This window comes from Pseudorasbora parva, chromosome 22, assembly GCF_024679245.1.
Source record: "Pseudorasbora parva isolate DD20220531a chromosome 22, ASM2467924v1, whole genome shotgun sequence".
Classification (NCBI taxonomy): domain Eukaryota; kingdom Metazoa; phylum Chordata; class Actinopteri; order Cypriniformes; family Gobionidae; genus Pseudorasbora; species Pseudorasbora parva.
This window is the reverse complement of record NC_090193.1, coordinates 9,828,637-9,856,543: the sequence shown is the minus strand read 5'-3', so window position 1 is coordinate 9,856,543 and position 27,907 is coordinate 9,828,637. Positions and strand designations below refer to the sequence as shown.

Genomic DNA, 27,907 nt, shown 5'->3' with positions numbered 1-27,907 from the left:
CGCTAGAGCGCAAAATGTACAGCCTGCAGCTTTAAATGGATAGTTCACCCAAAAATAAAAATTTGATGTTTATCTGCTTATCCCCAGGATGTAGGTGTGTTTGTTTCGTCAGGAGAACACAAATTAAGATTTTTAACTTCAACCCGTTGCTCGTATAATGCAAGTCAATGGGGTCTAATTAGAAATAGATGACAAGATGGCTGATCTCAATCGGTTTCCGGGTCATAGGATAGAGTGAGGAAACAAGGAAGGATTTTGAGAAGCACCCCATTTGTCAAACTCCGCAGGTCACTTCCCTGCAAATTTTATCTCCAAAACACCCGTCTGGAAGTTCCTATTAACCCTGAAGACTTTGATCAGCTGGTTTAGGTGTGTTTAATTAGGGTTGGTGTTAAAGTCTGCTGGAGAAACTGAATATGACACCTGATTTAGGCCCTAGACTTGACAAATCAATAAAACAGGCAAAGATTCAACAAACTCAAGTAAACAGCACAAACCTTTATTTTTTATAAGTTCAGTCATTTTCACTACATAGACAGTTGATTTGGTAAATTTCACCACTGGACACTTTTGACACCAAACCCCTTATTGTAAGTACAGTACATTTACTACTGCATATTAGTGTTTTTTTTTTTCCTTGTACATTACACTCCGATTATCAGAAGAAGAAAAAAATCACAATGGAAAGCATGAATGAAAATAATTCTTGATAATGTAGGAAATGGAGAAAACTCAGCGATGATAAACTGATCTGAACGTGGAGCGACTACTTTACACGGTGAGCTGTAATGTTGATAAAGATTCAGTCATATCTTCTCGCTTCTGATTTCCAGGGCCACAAGATGGGCTCCCTAAGGTCCTCTATGTATTGTATTGTCTGCTCAATGGTCGTAGAGATGGACCCACCTACAAACAATTTGTTCCAGGGCTCATGGGTTTTAGCAATGGTTCTAATAATTAGCAACGACTCTACATGAAACCAATCAAACTGTTTTTTCTCAACATGATTTGATGTTTTAAAGAATGAACAGCATTTGCCACAAATACAGTCAAGCTTTAGAATTCCAGCAGACCAGCTCCACGGTAGATGTGACAGTCAGTCTATCTGCCTGCTTTGGTTTACAACAGTACTTTTCAACTAGGATTTAAACCACTTAATCACATTTCCATCAAACCCCAACAAAAAAAAAAAAAAAATTCTGTTTATGTTAACAGAATGATAAATTATCTGCAACACATGAAAAGGTATTTTCTCAATATTGCTCTGTAATAAAGTAACATTCATTCACAAGCAGGCATACACAACAGCAGGTAAAGAACACCCTTTATATCCTCTTTTTGAATTTTTTTCTTCTTAATATCACCTAGATTTTTTTAAAGCCTAGAATTGATACAACACAGTTCACACATAAAACTAAAGACTCAAATGTATTTACAATAAGTTTTCACAAAGGAAGACAGAATAGCAAAGGAAAGATGCGGGAATAAGGGAGGGTCTTACACATGTAAACGTCGATACTCGTCATGGACTTTTTTTGTTGTTGTTTTTTGCAAACTGATTTTGTATTATAGTTGCAGGCCTGGTATTATACAGAGCCACATACATTTTTTAACGAGGACACGCCAGTCTAGAAAGTCTTTATGGGAAATTTCAGAGAAATCTTTGATAAATTTTGACAGTGTATAAGAGTATTATTGATAGTAAGTAGGTTGAGCTTATGGCTCTGCTGCTGTAATGAAAGAAGCAACAACATGGCTGCAAATCAGACTCTGGTACTGACTAGAAATATTCTTGACTAGACCTAATGAAGCATTTAGAAAGGAATCCTACCACTATTTGCCTAAATGGCTTTATTTCCTTCCATGCAAATTTACATTAAGGAATGTTTGTGTATGATATCTGGCTTTCAGTCTTGGGACTGAAATTGCATGAGGCAAGGCAGTAAACAAGATACAATGTCACAGATACAAATAAGCAAGGTTGATGACACGCACTGCAAAGGAATTACCATAAAAACAGCATTAATGAACTTCTAGAACTTTCTTTATATTTGACTGAATTGGTCATTTTCGAATAAAATAAAAAATAAATAAAACATTTTAGATATGCATATCTAACTGTATCATTTAAATACTGAACTGTATTCATTATGTACACTAATGATAATAAATATACAGAAATCCATTCCTCTTTTTTATATTTGTTCATAAATAAGGATATCGAAGAGTACAAGAAAAGAATATGACGTGAAATGAAGGCATCGAAAACTTAAAAGATAACTTAAGATTCTGTGTGCTTAAGAAACTTGGTTTTAATAACACACCCCAAAAATGTTAACTTGGACCTAATCATTAAATCTTTAGTAAATCTTTAATAAAGCCTAATCAAACCCTTAAAGGGTGCTATGGCTTTCATTTTAAAATGTAATGGATGAATAAAATCACTTCAAAGTTTGAGGTGTTAAAATCAGAGAGGAGGGGAGGGGCTAGAGGGTGTGGCCAGAGGAGGCGGTAAGGGGAAATGAAGGTTTTATGTTTCTTGATCTTTTTAAATACCTAAACTTGTTTTTGTGTGTGTGCGCGTGTGTGTGTTGGTGCAAGGCAGTGCAGAAAGAGCCATGGGATTTTCAGCAGGCGCAGTCCTGGTGCGGAGCGGCGGGCTGCTCTGTGAGCTGCGGCCCCTGTTTGGCTCCCGTCACTGCAGGATCAGCAGCATCCAGGCTCTCTGACATCTTCTCGCAGATTATGTCTACCAGCCGCTCGAAGGTTTGTTTAACATTAATGTTGTCCTTGGCACTGGCCTCAAAATACTCAAAACCTGGGGATAAAAGAAGATACCAAGTCAAGACGAGTGACTGACAAAAGCAGCTTTTAATTTAAGCGCCGTATTTAGCAGTTGTCAGTTAAGATTTGATCATCTTAGGGTAAACATAATGTATTGCAGATATCATTAATGACAATATTTAATGTACAAAATAATTCAGAAATTTAGTCTAATCCAAGGGGAAGCAGAATACCAAATCCTGACTGACTAGAGGAGCTGGGGATGGAGGAGGGTAAATGAACTTTGGAGAAGTGCGATAGCTGGTGATAATATTGAATGAGTTTATACACTCACCTATATGATTATTAGGAACACCATACTAATACGTTGTTAGACCCCCTTTCGCCTTCAGAACTGCCTTAATTCTACATGGCATTGATTCAACAAGGTGCTGAAAGCATTCTTTAGAAATGTTGGCCCATATTGATAGGATAGCATCTTGCAGTTGATGGCGATTTGTGGGATGCACATCCAGAGCACGAAGCTCCCGTTCCACCACATCCCAAAGATGCTCTATTGGGTTGAGATCTGGTGACTGTGGGGGCCATTTTAGTACAGTGAACTCATTGTCATGTTCAAGAAACCAATTTGAAATGATTCGAGCTTTGTGACATGGTGCATTATCCTGCTGGAAGTAGCCATCAGAGGATGGGTACATGGTGGTCATAAAGGGATGGACATGGTCAGAAACAATGCTCAGGTAGGCCGTGGCATTTAAACAATTCCCAATTGGCACTAAGGGGCCTAAAGTGTGCCAAGAAAACATCCCCACATCATTACACCACCACCACCAGCCTGCACAGTGGTAACAAGGTATGATGGATTCATGTTCTCATTCTGTTTACGCCAAATTCTGACTCTACCATCTGAATGTCTCTACAGAAATCGAGACTCATCAGACCAGGCAACATTTCCAGTCTTCAACTGTCCAATTTTGGTGAGCTTGTGCAAATTGTAGCCTGTTTTTCCTATTTGTAGAGGAGATGAGTGGTACCCGGTGGGGTCTTCTGCTGTAGTAGCCCATCCACCTCAAAGTTGTGCATGTTGTGGCTTCACAAATGCTTTGCTAATTTTGCAAATAATTCACAGTAGTGTCACATTCAAAAAGAACAAAATATTGTGAAAAAACAAAATGTTTGCTAACATTATAAATACTATCAACATGGATTTTAGTTGTCCTCACTAAAAAATAAATCATGTAAACAGAAGAGAAAAAAAAACTACTGGCACGTGGGAAATGTGCTATACAAATAACCTTGATAAAACGACTGTTACAGCTATGCCAAATATGATTTACCGAGATGCTCCGAGAGCTGTCGGCCCCTCTCAGAGGCAACCACCCTCTCATCCTCCATGTCACACTTGTTGCCCACTAGAAGCACCTGAGCGTTATCCCATGAGTAGGTCTTAATCTGTGTGGACCTGCAGGAGACCAATTACACGTGATTAAATGATTGCTTTTTAAATAATTTCTTCTGTTACAGTTGAGGCCGAATGTATTGCATGTTTAGTAAACTCACCAGTCCTGCACTGCAGCGAAAGACTCCTCGTTGGTGATGTCGTACATAAGGATGAAGCCCATGGCTCCGCGGTAGTAGGCAGTGGTGATGGTTCTGTAGCGTTCCTGTCCTGCTGTGTCCTGTAAAGAAATAGCCGTAACTCACAAGATGAAAAGGGAACAAATGCAAAACGTAAAATTTTAACATTTCAAATTTACAGAATATGATTTGTATAAACAATTTTGATTTACACATTTCAAATGTATTAATCAAAAGTAGCAGTCAGTATCTGATGTGTCCACCAGCTGCTTCAAACAGTGCATCTAATTCTTATTGACTAAACCAGATTTGCCCGAGATGTTACTTTACTCATCCATCAATGGTTTAGCCCTGGCCATTTTTCCCTTGTTGTTTTTTAGAGACAGCAGAAAGGTCTCTTTAGGGTATTGAAACTGTGACCTTAATTGTCTACTGCCTGTAAACTGTTAGTGTCTTAAAAGATTCAGCCAAAAATGAAAATTCTGTCATTAATTACTCACCATCATGTCATTAGACCTGTTTGTCATCGGAACACATATGATGATATTTTTGTTGAAATCCGATGGCTCAGACAAGCCTTCATTGACACTAATGCATTTCCTCTCTCAAGACCCATAAAGGCACTAAAGACGTAGTTTAAAAAGACTCTCTCACTACAGTGTCTCTATAATAATTTTATGAAGCGACGAGAATAGTTTTGTAAAAAAAAACTAAATTTATATAGTGATGAGCTGATTTCAAAACAAAGATACGGTTATAAATCAGCAAATTGATTAATGATTGGGATCACGTGTCAAACTGCTGAAATCACATGACATTGGTGTTAGGAATCCTGAATCGATATGCTGATTCATAACCGTTCGAAAAAAATTTTTTTTTTAAATCGGCCCATCACTAAACAAGTCGTTATTTAGGGTTTTTTTTGTGCACAAAAACTTTTTTTGTCGCTTCATAAAATTATTGTAGAGACACTTTAGTGAGATGGACTTTTAATGACATCTTTAGTGCCTTTTATGAGTCTTGAGAGAGGAAATGACATTGGTGTCAAGCAAGGTCTGAGCAATCGGATTTCAACAAAAATATCTTCATTTGTGTTCCAAAGATGAACGGAGGTCATTAGGGTGAGTAATTATTGACAGTTTGTTTTATTTTTGAGTTAACTAACCCTTTAAGAACTGTTCCACAGCTGCATGTGAAATAGGTGTTTATGGTTCACCAAACAGCATGAAAAACAATAATAATCTGTATTGCTTTGTTATATTTAAAATACAGTTTCACAAGTTCACACTTACAAATAATCGGATAGAGTAAAGAGTATTTGGCATGCTGCAGAGGAGAGGGCTCTGAGCTCAGTATTATGGCCTGAACCCAGAGTACTCCCCTCGTATCCCTGGCTAGGATCGGAAACCAGAGTGTGGTGGTGGGGGCGGAAGGATGCAGAAAACTATTCGAGAAACATAGGCGTGTTGGCTACGTATACATACATAGGCCTCCTCTCATGCTGATTGGATAGATTATTCAAATGTGTTCCTCCCAAACTTTGTTCATTACATTTTTTTACGTTCTCACTTTCTAATATTAGGAGTAAAAAGTATGAGCATTTTGTCTGAGGAGAGGGCTCAGACCATGGTATTTTGGCCCAAACCCAGAGCACTCCCCCCAAAAAGATGCAAAACCAATGTGGGACAACAGCCAGGCAAAGATACTGATAACTCCCATAAATTGTGGAGTGCAAGGCTGATGGTGCACCATTGGCAGAGAGAGGGTTAGTTGCTGGACAGGGAGGGTTCTCGCTTCACAGGACAGAGTTTGATACTCATAGCTTCAGATGGGTAAACCTCGCAGGTAGTTGGCTGGAGACGGTCATGCATGGGACGAGCTCTTGTGGAAACAGAGGGGATATTACTGTTGCGGCAGTGAAGGCAAGGTTAGAGGGAGAAATGGGGCTCCTGCAGTAGCAGAGGGGGTAACACTGCTGCGGCAGTGAAGGGAAGGTTACATGGAGAAATGGAGCTCTTGGAGGAGTGGAGGGGACATGTCTGCTGTGGCAGCGAAAGAATGAAGTTAGGTGAAAGAGCTCCTGCAGGAGCGGGTGGGAAAACACTGCTGTGGCAGTGAAGTACAATTATTTTCACTATTTTAGTGGATTCAAGGTGTTAAAACTGAGGCAGATATGATGAGCCTGTAGGTTTGAGTGTATGAAAATGAGATGAAGCTAAATTTAGATGATAAGGGTTTGTTAAGCTTATTTGATGTGGAAGTGATTGGATCGAATATAGCTCTTGAAAGCCTCTGACGACCAGTGACAGAGTGCTTGAATCTGATACTAGGAGAGACCTTTTTGAACAGCTGTGGTTGCTGCATCCATGCGAAATGAATGACTTTAAAAGTGATCTGCTGGGATGCTGGATTTAATAAAAATGATGGTTGATTGGAGTAGTCTGCGAAGAGCCAGTCGGATGGGAATTTAGCATGTGAGCTTCTAAAATGCAAGTAGGCTAAAAGAGATTGGTACAGCTAAATTGGCGATGAGATTAAAAATAATAAATTACCTTTTTTCATAAATTGTTCTTTCTTTGAAGTAAGAGATGGTTTTGATATCTAGCACTGATAAATCTGAAAGTTGAGCATTTGAGAAAACCGAAAAAATCCAATATAAACATTGCGTGGTAGCCTAGATGGAGAGTTGAGATGCATCTGGTGAGTACACAGGTCATGGCATTATGACCACCTTCCTAATATTGTGTTGGTCCCCCCCTTTTGCTGCCAAAACAGTCCTGACCCATCAGGGCATGGACTCCATTGGACCCCTGAATGTGTACTGTGGTATCTGGCACCAAGATGTTAGCAGCAGATATTTTAAGTCTTGCAACTTCCTCCATAGTTCGGATGTGTTTGTTCAGCACACTCCACAGATGCGTGATTGGATTGACATCTGGGGAATTCCAAGTCAACACCTCAAACTCGTTGTACTTCTCAAACTATTCCTAAACCTTTTTTTGCTTGGTGGCAGGGTGCATTATCCTGCTGAAAGAGGCTACAGCCACCAGGGAATAGCATTTTCATTAAAGGCTGTACAAGGTCTGCAACAATGCTTAGGTAAGTGGTACATGTCAAAGTAATATCCACATGGATAGCAAGACCTGAGGTCAGATCATTGCCCAAAACATCACACTGCCTCTTGCTGGTTTGCCTTCTTCCCATAGTGCATCCTGGTGCCATGTATTCCCCATGTAAGTGATGCCCCCGGCCATCCATGTGATGTAAAAGAAAACGTGATTCATTAGACAAGGCCAGCTTCTTCTATTGTTCCATGGTCTGTTAGTGCTTTCGCCGGTGCACAGGGGTCAGCATGGGAGCCCTGACTGGTCAGTGGCTATACAGCCCCATACGCGTCAAACTGCGAGGCACTGTGTATTCTGACACCTTTCTGAGAACCAGCATCAACTTCTTGAGCAATTTAAGCTACAGTAGCTCGTCTGTTTGATCGGAACACACTCCGCATGTGCATCAATGAGCCTTGGCCGCCCATGACCCTGTCGCCGGTTCTCCACTGATCCTGACCCATCACACCAGGAAACATTTTTCCAGTCTTCAAATGTCCAATTTTGGTGAGCTTGTGCAAATTGTAGCCGGTTTGTTTTTTATCTTTCTTTTATAAATATAATAAAACTAAAGACTTTTCGGAGATATGAAGGATGCAATACTACTTTATAGGTGCTCAAGATTGACTGAAACTCAGTGTTTGCGCAAAAACTATTCTCGTCACATCATAAAATTATTGTAGAACCACTGTAGTGAGCTGTATTGAGCCATCAGATTTCAACAAAAATATCTTTGTGTTCTGAAGATGCCTTACGGGTCCGGAACGGTATGAAGGCGAGCAATTAATGACAATTTTTTAATTTTTGGGTGAACTAACCCTTTAATATCATCAATGAGATTGAAAAATAAATAGCCTATCTAAAAAGAATATGACCATCTCGAAATAACGCATATTGTCGGGCATTGCATTTGAGCAGAAAACTGCAGTGAATATAACACAGCATTCTGCTAGCTGGTTAATAAACTCAACCACACGTCCTATATGAGATTAATCAGATATCGACAACAAAAGTAATCCTAGAACTTTCATCTGCACAAAAGGACACAAGTGCACACGTGAACTTGACCGTGCTAGTCTGACACAACTCTCATTGTGGATTTCCTTTAACAGTGCGCTGATACACTGGGAAATTAAGCGCAGAGAATTACAACATTTTATTACAATCTTGTTCTCATTATAATGCCATGTATATGACAGATTTGTGCTGCACATCTTGGAATTAACTGTATTTCAAGATAAAACTGATTCCAGGCATCACTGCAGAGAGCATTTTCAAATCCAGATTCACTTTATTTTGCCAGTATCGAAGGCATGCTGTCTAACCATAGTAATAATCAGACCTCAGGTACCGCCCAAAATGCTTTAATAACCAATAAATATATATATATATATATATATATATATATATATATATATATATATATATATATATATATATATATATATATATATATATTATTTTTTTATTTTTATTTTTTTTACTTTGGAAATGAATGAACTTCCATAAATTCACACCAAATAGCTTGGCTTGTTGGCAAGTGCTATTCGCACTAGCTCCGCCTAAAAATGTCTGGCTGTGCCAAACAGGATTAAAATAAACGCCCATAGTTCAACATCCTCAGTGGCGCAGACAGTAAAGCGAATGCATCGCTAATAGATCACTGTTTTGCTGAAATCAACACTGCTTTGTATCTGCCTTTTGCAAAGCTTGCTCTTCTCTTTTTTCTCATCACAAATCATATCGGAAAGGCATTTACTTTAAATACAAATTTAAGAAAAAATATCTAAATGTGGAAATAAAGTGCCAAACTAAATGTTTAATAATAATAAAAGCATTTATTGGGTAGGGTTAGAGATAGGTGTAAGGAGGGCTTTTTTATTGTCCCTTTAAGGCAGCATTTAATAATTTAAATAATACAAATAATTTACACGCTTATTGCATCTTTGTACTTATTGCAATGCACAACAATACTGAGGTGCAAATAATAGTACGTATCTGCAAAAAATTATAAATAACATTTAATTACTATTTATATGGCAAATAACCGCTACTTAGGGATGCAACAATACAGTTAGTCCACGGTTCAATACATGCCTCGGTTTTTAACCGCGGTTTTCGGTTTGTTTTTTGCCATTCTTAAGCCACAGGAACAGCAAGAAGTTAAGGAGAAAAAAGACCATTTTTGGATTGCAATAATCTTTCTTTATTTTACTTAAAATAATTAAAAAAAAAAACCTTACTTAAACTAAGAACTTTACCTTTTTTTAAAAACCTGTGTACACATTCCTAGTGTAGGCTATTGTATAATACAGAATACAAAAAGAGTTACACTGGCAGCTCAGAGCTGTACAGCAGCATTTAAGTGTGAAATTAAATTAATAAATATAAAAAAAACACTACATATTCACTATAAAATATACATTGATTCTTACTGTATTAGTTTTTCAGTCAAGAGCAGTGATAGATTTTCTCTATCATTTGTTGTCGTTAACATTAAAGGAAAAGTGAACTCAAAAATTAAACCGGTCATCAAGAAATGAAAACAGGTTTGGAACAATATTAGAGTGAGTAAATGACAATTTTAGAGGTCAACTGTCCCTTTAAGCACAGCGTGTTCACTAGGCTGTCCTGCTGTCAATTTAAGACCTGCGTGCATCTAATGTCATGCCGATTTTTCACTTTAGACATAACCGACTGTGTTTATGTAAACCTTTTGTTTATTTGACAGTAACGCAGTAATACGATTACTTATTCCTGTAAACGTGTTTGACAGGCGTTTAGAGCTCACGCTGGAAAAGCGCATGTTAAAAAGTGGAATCGACGCGAATTAAATGTTTAACCGACAAGGCTTCAAAACGCATGAAAATAATTAACTTTCGCAATTGTGAATAACTATAGTCTTCCATGAGTATAACTCTAACGCTAACATGTGATGTGAATGTATTTCGCGTTGTTCAGTATATTGGGTTGGAGGCAAATTATAGAATTTATAGATTTTTTTTTTTTTTAATTAAATGTAAAACCGAAAAAAAAAAAAAAATGCAATTCACAAGAGTGTATTGAACTGTGAATGCCGTACCGAACGTTTTAATATTATATTGAGTAATGGCATCCCTAGAATATATCACTAAATTACAATTAGTGCAAATAGCCACTGCCTAAAAAAAAAGAAAAATTGGACAAATATATTTCAGGGCAATAATCGTTTTCATGATTGACCCGTGCAGTCACGTTCGAGTACTCTTGCCCATCCCTACTAGGGGTGTGCGTGAATATTTGTATATTCAATATGCAATTATAATTCTAAGAATAAAAACACTATGCAAATTTTACTTACTTTGGTGGCCATAAATGCAGTAAATCCATGATAAATCCCAAGCACTAAAACTCACAGTTATAACTAAATGCACTGGGTGGTTCTGTGGAGTGTGTTAACAAATTGATTGTAAAAGTATTTAAGGGGTAGAGTTAGGAGTAGAGGTAGGTGTAGGGAGAGCTTTTAGGGCTGCATCCATTTAATAAATATAATAATTTATTTACACTGTTATTATTGCATCCTGTTAATGTACATCAATACTGAGGTGCAAATAGTATGTTGCATATTGCAAAGAACTTTTACATTGTGTAAATAGAATATATCACTATTTTCCCTTAGTGTAAATATCGTCTATCGCATAGAAAATTTTATTTTAACAAATTGCCGCTGCCAAAAAAAAAAAAATGCCTCTCGTCTCGTCTTGTATTGTCTTTGGTGGACAATACAATTATTGAAAAATCGAATGGATTTACATTGAAAAAGGGGCTGAAGCCATATCTATGGACTAGAATGTAAATCACCAAGCAACCAAAATATTTTTTTAATATGCATTTTCAATATTTATGAAATAAAAATATTGCAAAATTATTTAATTTTCACTTTATTTGAAAATCTGTAGTTTGTTGTTAGTCCAGAGACCAGCATTCGTTTGGTCTCCTGCATAAGTCAGGCCTCTTATGACTGAACTGAGTGTGTTTATGATTAACAGGCTAATTTCTCTGGTGCAGTGATGCAGGGGTCAGCTTCTTACATGGTGAATGCTGTTATACTTGTTCTCATATTTCTTGATAAGGAGGAGCTGCATGTAAAAAACAAAACCACGGCTAAATCCTGTTTTTCTGTTTTTTGTAAAAAGAAAGTGCAGGGGCTCATTGAATGACTATTAATTCCAATTTGTACAATCGACAACATGCCGTTGATTAGGCTACCAGAAAATAAAAAATAAAAATATAAAATAAAATAGATTTGAAAACATTTGGCATGAAGGTGAGTAAATAATGAACTCCAGTTGATTCAATGATCAGACTTTCTAAGAGAAACATGAGGAGGATGGAACTATGAGGACATCAGCCTAGTTTAACAAATCAATAGGATAAATCCTCAACGACCATGTAACCTCTCATTCGTATAGTCCTCATGAGGTCAAAATGGAGTCTACTGAGCAGCACTGATGGTCCTATTAATACCAAAATATCTGTGAGAACGAAAGCCTATTTTTGGCTCTTGACTCTGATACCACAGTAATACATCAGCATCTTTCCAACAATACGCAGCAATCCAGTAAAGTGTTTCAGTTTTCTATTACATTCACCCTGAGCCATTTTCAAAGAGTACAGTTCACAGTATGCAGGTGAAAGAAGCACCGTTGAATACAATGTATACAATGCACTTGACTAGATTTTCCATTTCTAGTGTGATGAATGAACTGGGAGCAGTATCAACTGCAATACCTAACATCTATTGGGAAATAACTTGATCAGACATTTTTACACAAAATGAGAATAAAATAAAAAATAACATGGTATATTTCCAAGGTGACACATGGGCACAACTCTATGAATCATGCTTAAGGTCATGTGACGACAATATAGCATAGTACTGTGAAATGTTTATCGATGCATACTTTGAATAAATGGGGGAGGAGGAGGTTGGCATATACTGTTCAGTATTTAATAAATAGCAATAGTATTCAATTCTGAATATTGCCAAATTTGTCATTTAATACTGTATGCCACACAGTATATTTTATCCATCGTAAAGATGGTGAGAGCAAGCTTTTCTCTAGTGTGTGTAAATCTGGTCAGGACTTTACTGCGGTCTGTGGGGTGGGGGAGGGTCGTCTTCACCAGAGGGAAACTTGAGGCATTGGGGGAGGGGTCCTGATGTAACGCAAGCGATTCTGATTGGTTACTCATCTAGTGCATCAGCAAACCTTCCCATCCACACTAGCTACAGACCATCTCTCCGTTTCTCTGTAGACCACATTTCATTACACCACAATGGCTTAACTGATTCCAATGGCTGAATTAAAATACTTAGGTTTATGACATTATTACAATTGTATGCAATTGATCGAATTTTGCATTCTGTTAAATGCCTGTTTTTTGTTGTTGTTTTTTTTTACACTTAGATCCATGATGGTGGCTTTAAACCACAGCATAATATCAATGGATCACCTACTATGGACTTTCCAGTAAGAAAATAGCTACATTGCAAAAATCTTGGCATTTTTTTCATCACAAAAAGCCCTTAATCCGGTACAGATATGTTCATTTATCTGTCAGAAGGACTCAAAGCATTCAGTGCTGATGGGAAATCTCTCACCCAGATCTGCAGCTTTATCCTCTTGTCGTTCCTGTAGATGGTCTTCACCTTGAAGTCGATGCCCACTGTGCTTACAAATGCTGGGGTGAAGGAGTCATCTGCATAACGAAACAGAAAGCTTGTCTTCCCAACGCTGCTGTTCCCGATGATCAAGATTTTGAACATGTAATCAAAGTTCTGGTCGGAAGACTCCTTTTGTCCATAACGATTATCTGTAGCTGAAGCCATCTATAGGATGTAGAAAAGAAAAAAAAGAGGATATTTATACATAATTGCATAACTGCATTCAGGCTGTAGTGGCATCAGTTTATAACCACTCTCGTCTTGCTGATTAACAAAAATGTTAAGTTCCAAAATCTACCATAAATCCTACCAGAACAGAAAAAACAAAAACAAAAAAAAAACATCGTTTTGAAATAATAAATACTGAGAGAAAAATGCTTAGTTAGCATACGCTGTATAGCATTGTAAATGACAAACGTTAGCTGCCTTCTAAGATACCTTCTGGATTCTATTTAATCAAAGCAGCATCACTTATATCCAGGGGCCAAAAGTATTTTTGACACACTTGCCAATGGCCAGTGACTTGAGAAAATATACTGCCCATGAAACAAATGTGATTTTGTTGAAATTGTGATTACAAAGTATATTGCATTTTTTTTTAAAGCACTCCAGGATCACTTGTGAGGGCACAGTTTAACCCCCAAAACATATTGTGATTATGTTGCTATGTGTGTGTGTGTATGTGTGTATCTGTGTATGTATGTATGTGTATATTATATATATATATATATATATATATATATATATATATATATATATATATATATATATATATATATATATATATATATATATATATATATATATATATATATATATATATAACATTTTAATGGAGTTTAAGAAAAACAAATATCCCCAATAGATTTATTTAATAATTCTGCATTTTATATATATATATATATAGTTTTATTAAATTATAAAAATAAGTCAAATAAATGTTAATAGTAGTAATAAGATTGAACGGTAATTCAAAAAAAGAATACTTCTAATATTTTATACATTTTCAAATGCACGCTATAAGCAACAACCCAAATTCTCAGCACTTGTGTGGAGCAGAATATCGGCTGCATCCGAAACCTGGAAAATGCTGCCTTCGGAGGACACATTTCAAGGAAGGAAGGCATCGAGCCACGTCCGAATCTAATGTTTGCTCTACTTCCTGTCTCCTGAGAGACCTTCATCTGAATGATTTTTGAAGGCATCATTCATGTATCCTTCGCTGCCTTTGATATCCCACAATCCTGTGCTTTCCATTCAGTGACAGTTGAGCTGGGAGGAAAAGATGGCGTCCAGAAGTTGCGTTTGCAGGTCAGTTTGTGTGTAAATGTATGTTTTTTTCCGAAATTAGTTCCGTGAGGTGCCTTCGTGCACAAACGCTGCCTGCAGAGTCATTGTCTGATGAGGCAGCGAGGCAACAAGTCAGCTGCCTAGGTTTTTGGATGCAGCCTTAGAGTCATTCTGAGATGCTTAAAACCCAAAGACCATGGGCCTTATTTTAACGATCTAAGCGCATGGTCTAAAGCACACAACGGAAAGAATGGTATGCCTGGTACATCGTCACTATTCTGTTACTGAGTCATGGGTGTGTTTTGAGCATAACATGCAATAAACCAATTAGTCTCATCTTCCATTCTCTTTAAAAACCAGTTGCGGATTCCCTATTTACAGTGAGGAAAATTCTCCCACTTAGAAATTATGGAGGGGTCTGACATTGTCATCGTAGGTGCATGTCCACTGTGAGAATCTAAAAAAAATTATAATCCAGATATCACAATGTATGATTTGTTTTACTATTTATTTGTATGATACAGCTGCACATAAGTATTTGAACACCTGACAAAATCAATGTTAATATTTGGTACAGTGGCCTTTGTTTGCAATTACAGAGGTCAAACGTTTCCTGTAGTTTTTCCACTAGGTTTGCACACGCTGCAGGAGGGATTTTGGCCCACTCCTCCACACAGATCTTCTCTAGATCAGTCAGGTTTCTAGCCTGTCACAGAGAAACACAGAGTTTGAGCTCCCTCCAAAGATTCTCTGTTGAGTTTAGGTCTGGAGACTGGGTAGGCCACGCCAGAACCTTGATATGCTTCTTACAGAGACACTCCTTGGTTATCCTGGCTGTGTGCTTCATTGTCATGTTGTCTAACTGATGGAAGGAGGTTGTTCCCCAAAATCTTGCAATACACTTTCAGAAAAAAAGGTTCATTTCTGTCACTGGGGCGGAACCTTAAGGTACAAAACTGAAAAGGTAATAATATGTACCTTTAAGGTACAAATATCATGCACTCTTAAAGTACTGATATGTGCATTTAGGGGTTAGTAAGGTACAAAGATGTACCTTTTCAATTTTTTACCTTAGGGTACCGCCCCAATGTCAGCACTTTACCTTTTTTTGAGTGTGTACATTGCCCCGGTCATCCTCTCCTTAATAAAGTGCATTCGCCCTGTCCCATGTGCAGAAAAAAATGCCCAAAGCATGATGCTACCACCCCTATGCTTCTTAGTAGGGATGGTGTTCTTGGGATGGTACTCATCATTCTTCTTTTCTCCAAACATGTTTAGTGGAATTATGACCAAAAAGTTCTATTTTGGTTTCATCTGACCACACAACTTTCTCCCATGACTCCTCTGGATCATCTAAATGGTCATTGGCAAACTTAAGACGGGCCTGGACATGTGCTGGTTTAAGCAGGGGAACCTTCCGTGCCATGCATGATTTCAAACCATGACGTCTTGGTGTATTAGCAACAGTAACCTTGGAAACGGTGGTCCCAGCTCTTTTCAGACTCATTTCCAGCCTTGTGGAGGTGTACAATTTTGTCTCTAGTGTCTTTGGACAGCTCTTTGGTCTTGGCCATGTTAGTAGTTGGATTCTTACTGATTGTATGAGGTGGACAGGTGTCTTTATGCAGCTAACAACCTCAAACAGGTGCATCTAATTTAGGATAATAAATGGAGTGAAGGTGGACATTTTAAAGGCAGACTAACAGGTCTTTGAGGTTCAGAATTCTAGCTGATAAGACAGGTGTTCAAATACTTATTTGCAGCTGTATCATACAAATAAATAGTTTAAAAAAAAATCATATATTGTGATTTCAGGTTTTTCTTTTTATTTATTTTTTAGATTATGTCTCTCACAGCGGACATGCACCTACAATGCCAATTTCAGACCCCTCCATGATTTCTAAGTGGGAGAACTTGCAAAATAGCAGGGTGTTCAAATACTTATTTTCCTCACTGTACATGCTGAAATATAGACACCCTCAACTTGATGAGTCAGTTTAAATGCATGTGTGTATTGCCACGATTCATTCATGTAAGTAGCCACTTTCATTCGTCACTACTAGGGATGTTAGCCGATGACCGTTTGACCGATGGTTGACCGTATCAATGTTAACCGATCAAAGTTGTCGGTTAAAACAAAAAGTGATCTCTAAATTAGGCTATTATAGACAGTGAACTAAACACTACTACAGTTAGTTATATCGTGTTGCAGTCTATTAGACAACATTACGCATAAGATGGGCTTACATTTGGAAATATATTACATCTAGGGCTGGGCGATAAAACGATAACAATAATTATCACTATATAATTTTCCTCGATAAAACGATAAGAACAGTTCCATAAATTCTCGATATAATGCTTACGCGCTATGCGTAATGCTGCGCAATACTGTTGTTTACAGTCTGTGGATGACAGGCTTGGAGGATCCATTTTTAGGAAAAATTAGCAAAAGTGAAGAAAATGCAGCGCTCATTTTCTTAAATGAACCGCGGCAATGTTTCAAATGAGCTTCTAACGCTAGACAAATGCCTTTATTTTAAACGCGATCCCCTTGTACCCAAACCATTTCGAAACTAGGAGCCATTTGTCCTCGGATTTCAAACAAGCTCCTCAGCGGAGCGGCAGAGAGATACGACGGAGTTGCGAAATTGCAGGCGCAGCTCGCGGCTGTTACTTCAAATAGTGCAGCATATCTTAAACTAATCGGTTAACCGGTTTCAACCGGCTAATGAGGCTCGGTGGTCGGTCAAGAAACCGCCATCCCTAGTCACTACTGCAAATAGGTATTTCTGATGCATGCAATGACAATCCATTATGACATGTAGGCATTTTTATCTTTATGTACACAATAATAATCCTTTTATTTTTAATATTTGGCAGGTTTGTGTACTGCTTCAGACTAGCACGCCCATGGGCGCACAAATGCATTTGCTATTTAAACAACGCATCTTATTTAAGCTAATCAACATGAACTTTTCCTGCAATATGTGTGTACTACTTTTAACTTTTCTGAATTTTCTGTCATTCATTAGACAATACTTTTCCGCCATTGACAATTTTTAGGCTTTACGCATTTTGTTGCCGTACGGTAGCGGGCGCTATTACGCAACTTCTGAAAGACCACAAAATCTCTGGAATCAAAACACAAGAAAAAGGAGCAGAAACAAGCAATGAAACCATGGGGTTGCTGGCAACTTAAAGATTTAGGTTAATTTAAGCATATCCAAATCACTAGGAACTGCCATGACTCCAGGGCAGATATTTGGACAGGAAAAAACGTATTTGTATCTGCTTGAATGGGAAAATACCAAAAAATGTTAACTAAACTCACATTTCAATAACATTTTTCTAATCAGCAATAAAGTCTCAAACAGTTTCACTTAAATAAGAGCGCGTCTCAGAACACTATTTCTATCTTCTAGCAGCAGCTGCAGTGAAGCAATGGCATTACCAACTGGGACTGGCTTGTTTATTTAGAAGGGGGTATTTCCTTGTACAAGAACAGCTATACTGTGTGTGACTACTCCCATTCATTATATCAGTGTTGAGGAGTAACTAGTTACATGTAACATTGTTACGTAATTTATAAATGTAACTGTAATCTGTTACAGTTATTAAGAAAGAAATGTGTAATTAAATCAGTGTTACTTATGAAAATGTTAACAGTTATAAAGGGGTTACATCTGCATATTTTTTGTACAAAAACCAAAAATGGATATGAATAGGCTTGTGCCGGTCTCAATTTCTCATGTTGCAATTAATTGCTTAATCTTTTATCACGATATTACCACAATATTAAAATAAGTTGCAAAAAGTGTTTATATAACTAAAATAACTCTGAATGTTTAAATACAGTAATAAAATCCACCAAAAATATACAAAAGTAACATTTTCAAACAGATTCAAGTGCAAAAGAATTAGGCTAAAGAACAACAACACATTAAAATAAAGTCTCATTATTTAATGCATTAACTAAGATTGAGCAATAGCTACATTTGTTGCAGATAGTATTTTGTTAATGTAAGTTAAGAAATAGAACTGATCATTGTTAGTTTTATCTCAGGCCCATTAAATAAGTTCTTTTGATTTTAGTTATGAGCTTGCACGTTGGGCTTGTTTACAACTGAACACGTCCTTCTGTCACAGAATTCAGCAGTGTTGAGAATTTTATACGGTTGATGGGCAAAGTATTCTTAAGTGCATTATAAAAAAATGTAATAATTGTGAATACATTTTTATTTACGGTATTTTGAGGTGCCCACGATAACAATAGGGGTGTAAGAAAATATCGATACACGTGAATATCGCGATATTATGTTTGGCGATACTGTATCGATTCTCAAAAACGCTGTAATCGATATTTATTTATTTATTTATTTACATCCAAGATTTGTGGCTTTGTGTTCGGTTTAAACCACAGACTGTATAACACCCAACCGCTAGATGGCGGATGTTATCTCAGAACGTATATCTGACGCAGAGCCAGAGAAGCGCAAGGTAAAAGTGCGTGCATCACTAGTGTTTACATTAGCAAACCCAGCTCTCAAGACGATAGCATTAATTCGCTCCTGCAGTATACAGAGCTGAAGTGTGGACTCATTTTGGCTTCAGCTAAAAAGAAGCCAATAAGGAAATCGACAAGAATCATTTTGTTTGCAAAATAGGCCAAGTTATAATCTAATACTCGGGAAACACATTGAAGCATAGAGCTATCCCATTGACCGGTGGAAAGTGATGTCAGTAAAGGAGCACTCACTTCCTGATGGCTGAGCGAACTGCGCAGGCTCAGACTGAGCTTGACGACGTTGATGTGATGTGAGCCTCCTGTCTGACAGCTGTAGGTCTTCTAGTAGTTGTGGAAAGTGAAATCTGAATCACGTTGTTTAAATATTTTCTCCCGTTGCTTTTGGCTCACTATAGGCTTCTCCCCATTCTTCTCCCTTCACTTTATCAGACTTTATGTAAACACGCCATTTCTTCAGAATCTCCAGCGATGTAAATCGGTAAAACATGACGGCACTAAATACCTTCGCCTTGTTCTCACAACCCTTTACGACGCACATTATACCCATGATTGTTCAAACTATCTTCCTACAAACTGGTACTTCGTCAACTCTGCTCAAACTACTACTGATGCAGGCGTGCAGGTCACGTTGGTTCTATTTACGGAAATGAGAGAGGGAGGGGGAGATGTGAGGGAGGATGTTTCGGCCGGGACTTTTTACTGCGCCGAGTTGAAGTACTCTCAGAAGTGCTATTCCGCCATACATTATAGTTCTCCTTTTTAACTCGGTTAAAAAAGCGCCACGTTTTATTTTGTGTCACCATACTTGATCGTCCAACTATTCGTGCAACTGTATTTAAATAGGGGAAACGTGGAGTTGATTGGTTGCTTCTAACTTGATCTCTGTTTGGTTCCATAGGAATGAACTTTGATTAGTGTGCTAAGCTAAATGCTATCAGAATGTCACCCCGCGTCAGAGAGATTAAGTGCACGCACTCAGACGACAGAGGTATGTATCAACTCATCTTAGTTAAGGGAATAACATAGTTTAATATGAAAAAACGGTGAAGTATCCCTTTAAATAGCCACTGCTATACTGTGAACCTTTAAAATATATACACATAAAGAATCCTGCAGTTACTTTACATTTCCCTTAACTTAGATTGCACATTTCATATGATTAGTGATATAAATGTATACTGTATTAATTGAATAAAATACTTTGTCTCGTGTTTTAGGCTGGTTGTGTTCTTTATTCTTTTAAATTTTAAAAAACAAAAAAGAAATATCGCAATATATTGCCTCTCTTACAATATCGCAATATATTGCAATATATCGTATCGTAACCCCTGTATCGTGATTCTTGATACGTATTGTATCACCAGAATCTTGGCAATACACAGCCCTAGATAACAATATCATCCATATTCATTAGCATGATATATCATAGTACCGAGTATAAACAGTACTAGATATGAATAATATAAAATGTGTTGCTTTGCCTGTCTTTGATGTGAGTGATGCCTCCTGCCATTTAAAAGCAGTTTAGTGATGCTATTCTGAGGCTTTTGATTGGCTCTTGTTTGAATTTGCAGCGCAACACATCTGCCAATTACATCAATCCACATTGCAGCTGAAATCTGTACTACAATCTGTCTGAGAATTGCCACCATGACAAGTGATAAAAATGCATTCCAGTGCTGGGAATTTAAAAATAATTTTAACTCAGAACTATCTCAAAGTGAAAAAAGGTGCTAAAGTCAGATTTTGTGGTTGCTGTGATATAATATTAAAATGATTATAATCTTAATTCAAGTGACGATTTCAAAGGATTTTGTGTGAGTTCCTTTCACTGGAACTATAAGGGGCCAAGCCGAACCCCTGAAAAACAACCACACACTATAATCACCCCTCCACCAAACTTTACACTTGCCATAATACAGTCATGCAAGTACTGTTCTCCTGGCAACCGCCAAACCAGAGAACAAGTCTCCTAATCTGAGACTTGTCTCCTAAAGATAATCTGAAGGCCACACAAAGTTTGGAGGTCTGCAGAAACTTGCCAACTTGTGCACACTGTGTGCCTCAGCATGCACAGACCCCACTCTGTGATTTTACATGGCCTACCATGTTGTGGCTGATGTTCCCAATTGCTTCCACTTTGCTATAATACCACCTACAGTTGACCGTGGAATATTTAGTAGTGAGGAAATTTCACGTATGGACTTAATGCACAGGTGGCAACCTATCATGGTACTACACTTGAATTTACTGAGCTCCTGAGAGCGATCCATTCACAATGTTTGTACAAGCGTCTGCATGGTGCTTGATTTTTATATACCTGTGGCCATGGAAGTGATTGGACCACTTGAATTCAATGATTTGGAGGGGTGTCACAATTCACAATACACTTGGTAATATAGTGTTTCGTCCACTCCTATTATGCTTTTTGGTATTATGCTGCTAGAATGAGATAAGTCTCACAATTGATTACATAAGGAGCACCATTTGTATGATGCATGATGCCTATGCGAAATTCCCTTGTGAGCTGACAGCAAGGCCACTAACAGTTTTGGAACAGAGCCATTGTGATTTAGTACATTTAGGAGTTTGCGGAAGATGACAGGACAAGCAGACTCAACTTCAAGATGACTGTTTATTTTGATTCACTATGGCTGAGTGAATCTTTGTCCTATCCACTGTCTGTCACTCATCCCTTGAGACCTGTGACCAAACCGCAGCGGTAGAGTCACCAGCTACTGAAAATCAGTCATGCAAGAATCCCCTGGACAAAAAGAAAAGTCTCAGCGCCTGCCAGGCCTTGGCATTTATCTGACATTTTCTTTTTGGTGTCAGATCAATATTTGGCACAGGACCTTCTGAATATAAAACAGTCTTTTTAACACCTCCAGCAGAATGTGACAAAGATGACTATCCACAGTCCATCTGAAGTTTACATGAGCTGATGTAATGATGGTCACTGATTGTATAACCTTAATGTAATGGCTTAAAATATATTACAATCACAATGATATATTAAGAAACCTATAAAAATCGAAGAAAATTGTAAGAAATTAACATCACGTTGATTAAAAAGGATAAAACACTTATTTCAGGTGATATAACATTAAATTCACTTACTAACAACAAATTATGCATAAATTACAAGCAACTAACCTTAAACCAAATTCTAACTTCAACCCTACAGTAAGTTATATGTAGTTACACTGTAACAAAGTTACCTTCAAAAAAAACGGTAATGGCATGAAACATTTAATTAATCATGTTAGCATGTTAACTTTGAATTATTACTAATTACTCTTTTCTTTAAAACAAGTACCAGGCTGGATATTGAAGGTAAGCAGAGAAGAAAGTTAAAGAGGGCAAATGTAACACACTGAACGTATCACAATGACTCAACAAAGCTTGGAAGATCAGATTGGGATCAAGTGAAAAGCAACAATCAGACTTTACGGATGCCTGACAGACAGTCAAATGTAGGTATAAAAGAAAGAAAATGCTGAAGAGCTGAAACACTGTGCAAGTCTTTCACATTGACAAGAACAGATCTTTGATTCTTATCAAGCTGTCTCAGGAAGGTTTTACTTAGAAGAATTGATCAGCCATTCCACCTTTGCAATGTTCAACATCATTAAATGAAGCTAATTCTGACAGGGGAAGAAAAATGTCAAATAGGCTGATGCTCATCTAAAGTCATGCCATGCACGTATACTGATGCTGGAATATATTCGGAACAGCATATCATTACTAATCCTGCAGAATAATGTAATATGCAAGTAAGCATATTTTCCAAATGCATTGAATATAACCTATTGTAGGTTATACATTGCATTGAATAAATACCTACTGTATTTACCAAACAGTTACAGCACACAATGAAGCACTGTATTTTACTGTGTCAAATAAATACAATGCAAATGACTTGACTATGCATTTTCATTGATTGGTCACAGATAGTTAGACAATATATTTTTTTTTCAACCTTGATTCGTTATTTCATCATCAATACACAAACCTTAAAAATAGTAGATGCCTGGAAAGGATTGCATGCCTAAATCGCAGATGTGCCGTTGTAGTAAAATCATTGGATTGATTTAACTGCAAACTTTCAAATGTTAGGGCTGTTTAATGCCGTTTGACTTAATACATGCAATATACAGGAAAAGTGGGATTTTTTAAACATTAATTGTTTTCTTTTTGTCTTTCTATAGTTTAGTGAAAATCTTTAGTCTCACTACCTTTCAAAATGTAGGGTTTGTAAGATTTTTTGTTATGCTCACCAAGTTTGTAGTTATTTGATTAAGAATATAAAAAATACTACAACTAAAAATAACTGTTTTCTGTTTTAAAGGGTTAGTCCACTTAAAATGAAAATTTGATGTTTATTTGCTTACCCCAGTGCATCCAACATGTATGTGTGTTTGTTTCTTCAGTAGAACGCAAATGAAGATTTTTAACTCCAACCGTTGCTGTGTGCCAGTCATAGAATATATTTGAATGGGTAACAATTCTATGAGAAAACAAACAAACAAGAAAACATGCACAAAAACCTTGCTGCTCGGGACGACACATTGATGTCTTAAGACACGAACCGATCGTTTTTTGTGAGAAACTAAACAGTATAGTTATATTTTTACCTCATATAACGAAGAATCTCATCTAGTGTTCCCACCCGCTATTACTTCCGTCTGATAAGGTCAAACTAGCGTGAAACATATATATTATGTAGATGCCTCATTCAGCCGCTCCACATAGGCGCTAATGAGGGAACTATATGTATTTCTATGATTGCACCAGTTTGACCTCACCAGACGGAATTAATGACGGATGGGAACACTAGATGAGAATCGTCAGGATATGAGGTAAAAAAATAACAAAAATACTGTCCGGTTTCTCACAGAATCCGATGGGTTCGTGTCTTAAGACATCAATGTGTCATCACGAGCAGTAGGGTTTTTGTGCATGTTGTCTAACCATTTTTTCTTGTTTGTTTGTTTTGCTCTCATAGAATTGTTACCCATTCACATGCATTATGACTGGCACACAGCAACAGTTGGAGTTAAAAATCTTCATTTGTGTTCTACTGAAGAAACAGACACACCTACATGTTGGATGCATTGGGGGTAAGCAGATAAACATCACATTTTCATTTTTGGGTAAACTAACCCTTTAATATATTAAAATCTTTTATTTATTCCTGTGATGTTCAACATGTGATTTTCAGCATCATTTTTCCAGTCTTCAGTGTCACATGATCCTTCAGAAATCATTATGCTGATTTGCTGCTCAAGTAACATTTATTATTATTTTCAATGTATAAAAAAAGCTTGTACTGCTATATGAATATAAACAGCAAAGTTCAGGATTCTATTACAAATAGAAAGTTCAAAATAATAGAATGTAGCTATTAGAAATAGTAATCTTTAGTAAAATGATGTCTTTAAGTTCACATTTTAACATCTAAGGAGAATTTAATTAGGATCCCACTAATATGCAGGGTTACAAGGTAATTTGTCCGTAATGTTTACCATTGGATAATGTGTTCTGTACAGATAATGAAAACAGATAATAAACAGTACAATTAGGCAAAATATTATTCAATAAAAAGCTAGTATTCCATTCACAATATAGCCTCTGTTAATTCAAACACCAAAATCGGCCATCCATTAAATAGGGGACTATTTGAGGGAACAGTCATTTGTAGTGGTGTCCAAAACCATACTGGACATTAATGAGTGCACTCATTCATTCCCACAATGTACCACAATAACGAATGTACAACTGATGCACGCTCAATGGCTAGAGAATACCCGTAATGCACTGCGAGGGCCGTGTGCTGAATTAATTCCCCCGTCTGACCAGAAGATAGTGTTCACAGCGGAATCATCATCAATCACTTTTCCCAACCACTGGTCCAATGTAGGTAAAGCGTAATAGCATACATTATAAATTACTTTTTGATTGATTATTATATTGTTTAATTACAGTTTATACATGCTAGTTTCCATGGCAGAGTTCAAGATAAATCTTTTCATAACCAATGGAGCTGCCGGTATGCTAAGTTTCAAATAATTATTAAACAGAAAGCACAAACTGCAAAAGCGGCAGGCCTTCCATTGCACTCAGTGTCCAAATTCACTCGGTTTCATTGACTCCTTCAAGTGAACTACATTAATTGACTAAGGTAGGGAATGGTGATTAAGGGATTGGAGCATTTTTTAACTCAGCCCATGTTCATTACTGTATCACGCAACGCAAAGCACTTTGACATGACCTTATATTTCCAGAGTGAAACAAGTCATTATTTCAACAGGCCACTTAATGTTAAAGTTTGAATTTACTAAGAAAAAATGTATTCTCCCATTTATTCACCTTTATGTCAACAAGTTTTAAAGACTGCAGGTTGCTCATGCAATTACAATTTTAATTTACTTTTACACAAAAAAAAGTATATATTTTTTTTGTATTTTTATTTACAAATCAAAAACTGGATTCCACTGCATAATTGGATGCTACTAAATGCCACATATTAGGTTCAAAGTATTATGCAGTACTCAGTACCAAGTAATTAACTCTGAACAGAGACATTTGGAATAATCTGGTTAAAAAAAAAACTCAATGGGATTGGAGATTGGCATCGCATTTCACTTAAAGGGCAACATGATCTTTAGATAGAGAACTCAAGGGTGGTTAAAGAGAAAACAATGTTCCTATACTTTTTCTAACATGTAAAAAAACACCTTAAAATCTCGAATACAAGTTTAATCCACTTCAGCTTTGATCTGGTTATGTATGTTTATCACAATGAAAACGATTTCCACCAGACACAGCACAAACTCAAGAAAAAAGGCTTCACCTCAGGAGACAGCGGAAACTGTTCTGCGATTCAGCACTCCACGTCTGGTGTGTCGGGAAGATTCACAGAACACCGAAGCATCCTATCAGCATCTCTCCTGATAACGCGGCTCGAACTGACTAAAAATAGAGGCTAACTTTTAGATCAGATGCTCTTTCAGCCCAACAAAAGCAGACTGCTGGACCGCCTTGGGGAAGGGGACTGAGCTCTTTTTTATGGCTATATATTATTGGGGAGGGAAAAGGTTTTCAGCAGCAATTACACAACAGGAAATGTTCAGGCTGTGCTCTAGACTAGAGACCGCTTTTCCTTTAGACTCAAATCCTCAATAATGCAAAAGAAATTGAGACTGACAGCACTACTGGACACAGTGTGTTAGAGCTGCTCTGTCCAATAACCATCAAACCGATTTGCTTCAAAATCAAAAATTTAAAATACTAGCCAGATAACACTACTGAAGAAGAAGTAGCCTAAAAAGCAGGTCGAGCTGGTCTCGCAGCCTGGCTAAGCTGGTGGCCTGACCAGCTGAAAAGTGCACAAAAACCCTCTGTCTGAACCCGGCCAAAAGTCCAGCTTGAGAGACCAACAGCCATTATAGGCTGGTTTAAAACGTTTTTAGCAAATAATTAACATAGCAACCTAATATATACAGTGCCAAACATGAGACATTTGTCCAAAACAAGGACAGAACCACTAATGACTTTGGTTTTGCTAAATTATGGAGGTTAATAGCCTATACTAGAGCCACACAACATGTGCAATATCGTGAATGGTAGCCTAATGCTATACTACTGCATTATATAATACAGGTTATAAAATATAGCCCTGTATTATAAAAAGGAAAAATATAGCCCCCCCACAAAAAAAAAAAAATCTGAGCATCCTTACATAATAGGAAACAGCACATGTACATGGAACACTGCTGCTGCGGACGATATTTTCACCTGATTCACCATCTTCTAGGATGATGCTAAAGACCACAACGGTCGTGAATTCAATATTCTCGTTTCGATATAAAAACGAAAAGGCAAAAGGTCATTCGAATCCGTACAATGTAATGCCAACGCTTCAAAAGCGATGTGTCAGATCTATCTTCCATGGGGAGTATAAATAGAAACATGGGATGCGCGATGTCCATGTCAAATGAAGGTTATACTTCTTTCAATCAGCTCATTTTTCAATGTTTCCCAGTGACAAACACACACGTAAACAAAGATTGCGGTCTATTTCGCGTAAAATATTTAAAACACATATTACTGCCGTTCTCTTACCGTAAAAGCCGTTTGAAGCGTCACTTACGCCAATACTGCGCCTTTTCCAACACCTGCAGACAATTTGACGTCACTTGAAAAAGACGTGTGACGCCAAGAGGGGCGGGGCTCAGAGCTTTGATTGACGGCTCTGAGAACTAATAATAACAATGCAATCCCACCCACAGGACGTAAAATATTCAAGACGCTTTAAAACCTGCATCATTCATTATTTAGGAGCCTGGCCTCGGTCTTTCCATAATTAATCAATTAAAATGGCCGTAGAAAACGAGCAGCTGACACAGGGATTTGTTTACATTAGCGGTGCAGGTCAGTGTCACCCTAATATGTAACCAATGTTTGACTCTCATGTTGTAGTAACAATAACTGTGGTAACTATTGTATTTGTATTTTGCCTATAATAATTGTCAGCATGGTGATGTTTTCCCCTAAATAGTAGGGTACAAAACAATATTGACAAAAGCATTAGGCTATTTCCTCCTAATCATATTATTATATTTAATAATATAATATAACTCTCTCTCTCTCTCTCTCTCTCTCTCTCTCTCTCTCTCTCTCTCTCTCTCTCTCTCTCTCTCTCTCTCTCTCTCTCTCTCTCTCTCTCTCTCTCTCTCTCTCTCTCTCTCTCTCTCTCTCTCTCTCTCTCTCTCTCTCTCTCTCTCTCTCTCTCTCTCTCTCTCTCTCTCTCTCTCTCTCTCTCTCTCTCAGCGCCATCCAGTGTTCAATTCATGTTAACTAAAATTATGAGTAATTCTTTACATGACCCCATAAAATAAAACTAAGTTTTGT

General features: G+C 37.4%; 1 protein-coding gene across 1 annotated transcript; it reads right to left on the bottom strand.

Annotated features, from left to right (window-relative positions):
- Positions 1 to 478: 478 nt before the first annotated feature.
- On the bottom strand, positions 479 to 27,251 carry rab3ab (RAB3A, member RAS oncogene family, b). The gene is made up of 5 exons (XM_067431185.1): positions 27,119 to 27,251; positions 13,111 to 13,338; positions 4,345 to 4,463; positions 4,122 to 4,246; positions 479 to 2,818 (listed from the first exon to the last, which is right to left on the bottom strand). The coding sequence occupies exons 2-5, from the start codon at positions 13,336 to 13,338 to the stop codon at positions 2,628 to 2,630; spliced, it is 663 nt and encodes a 220-aa protein (XP_067287286.1). The 5' UTR covers positions 27,119 to 27,251; the 3' UTR covers positions 479 to 2,627.
- Positions 27,252 to 27,907: the final 656 nt, after the last annotated feature.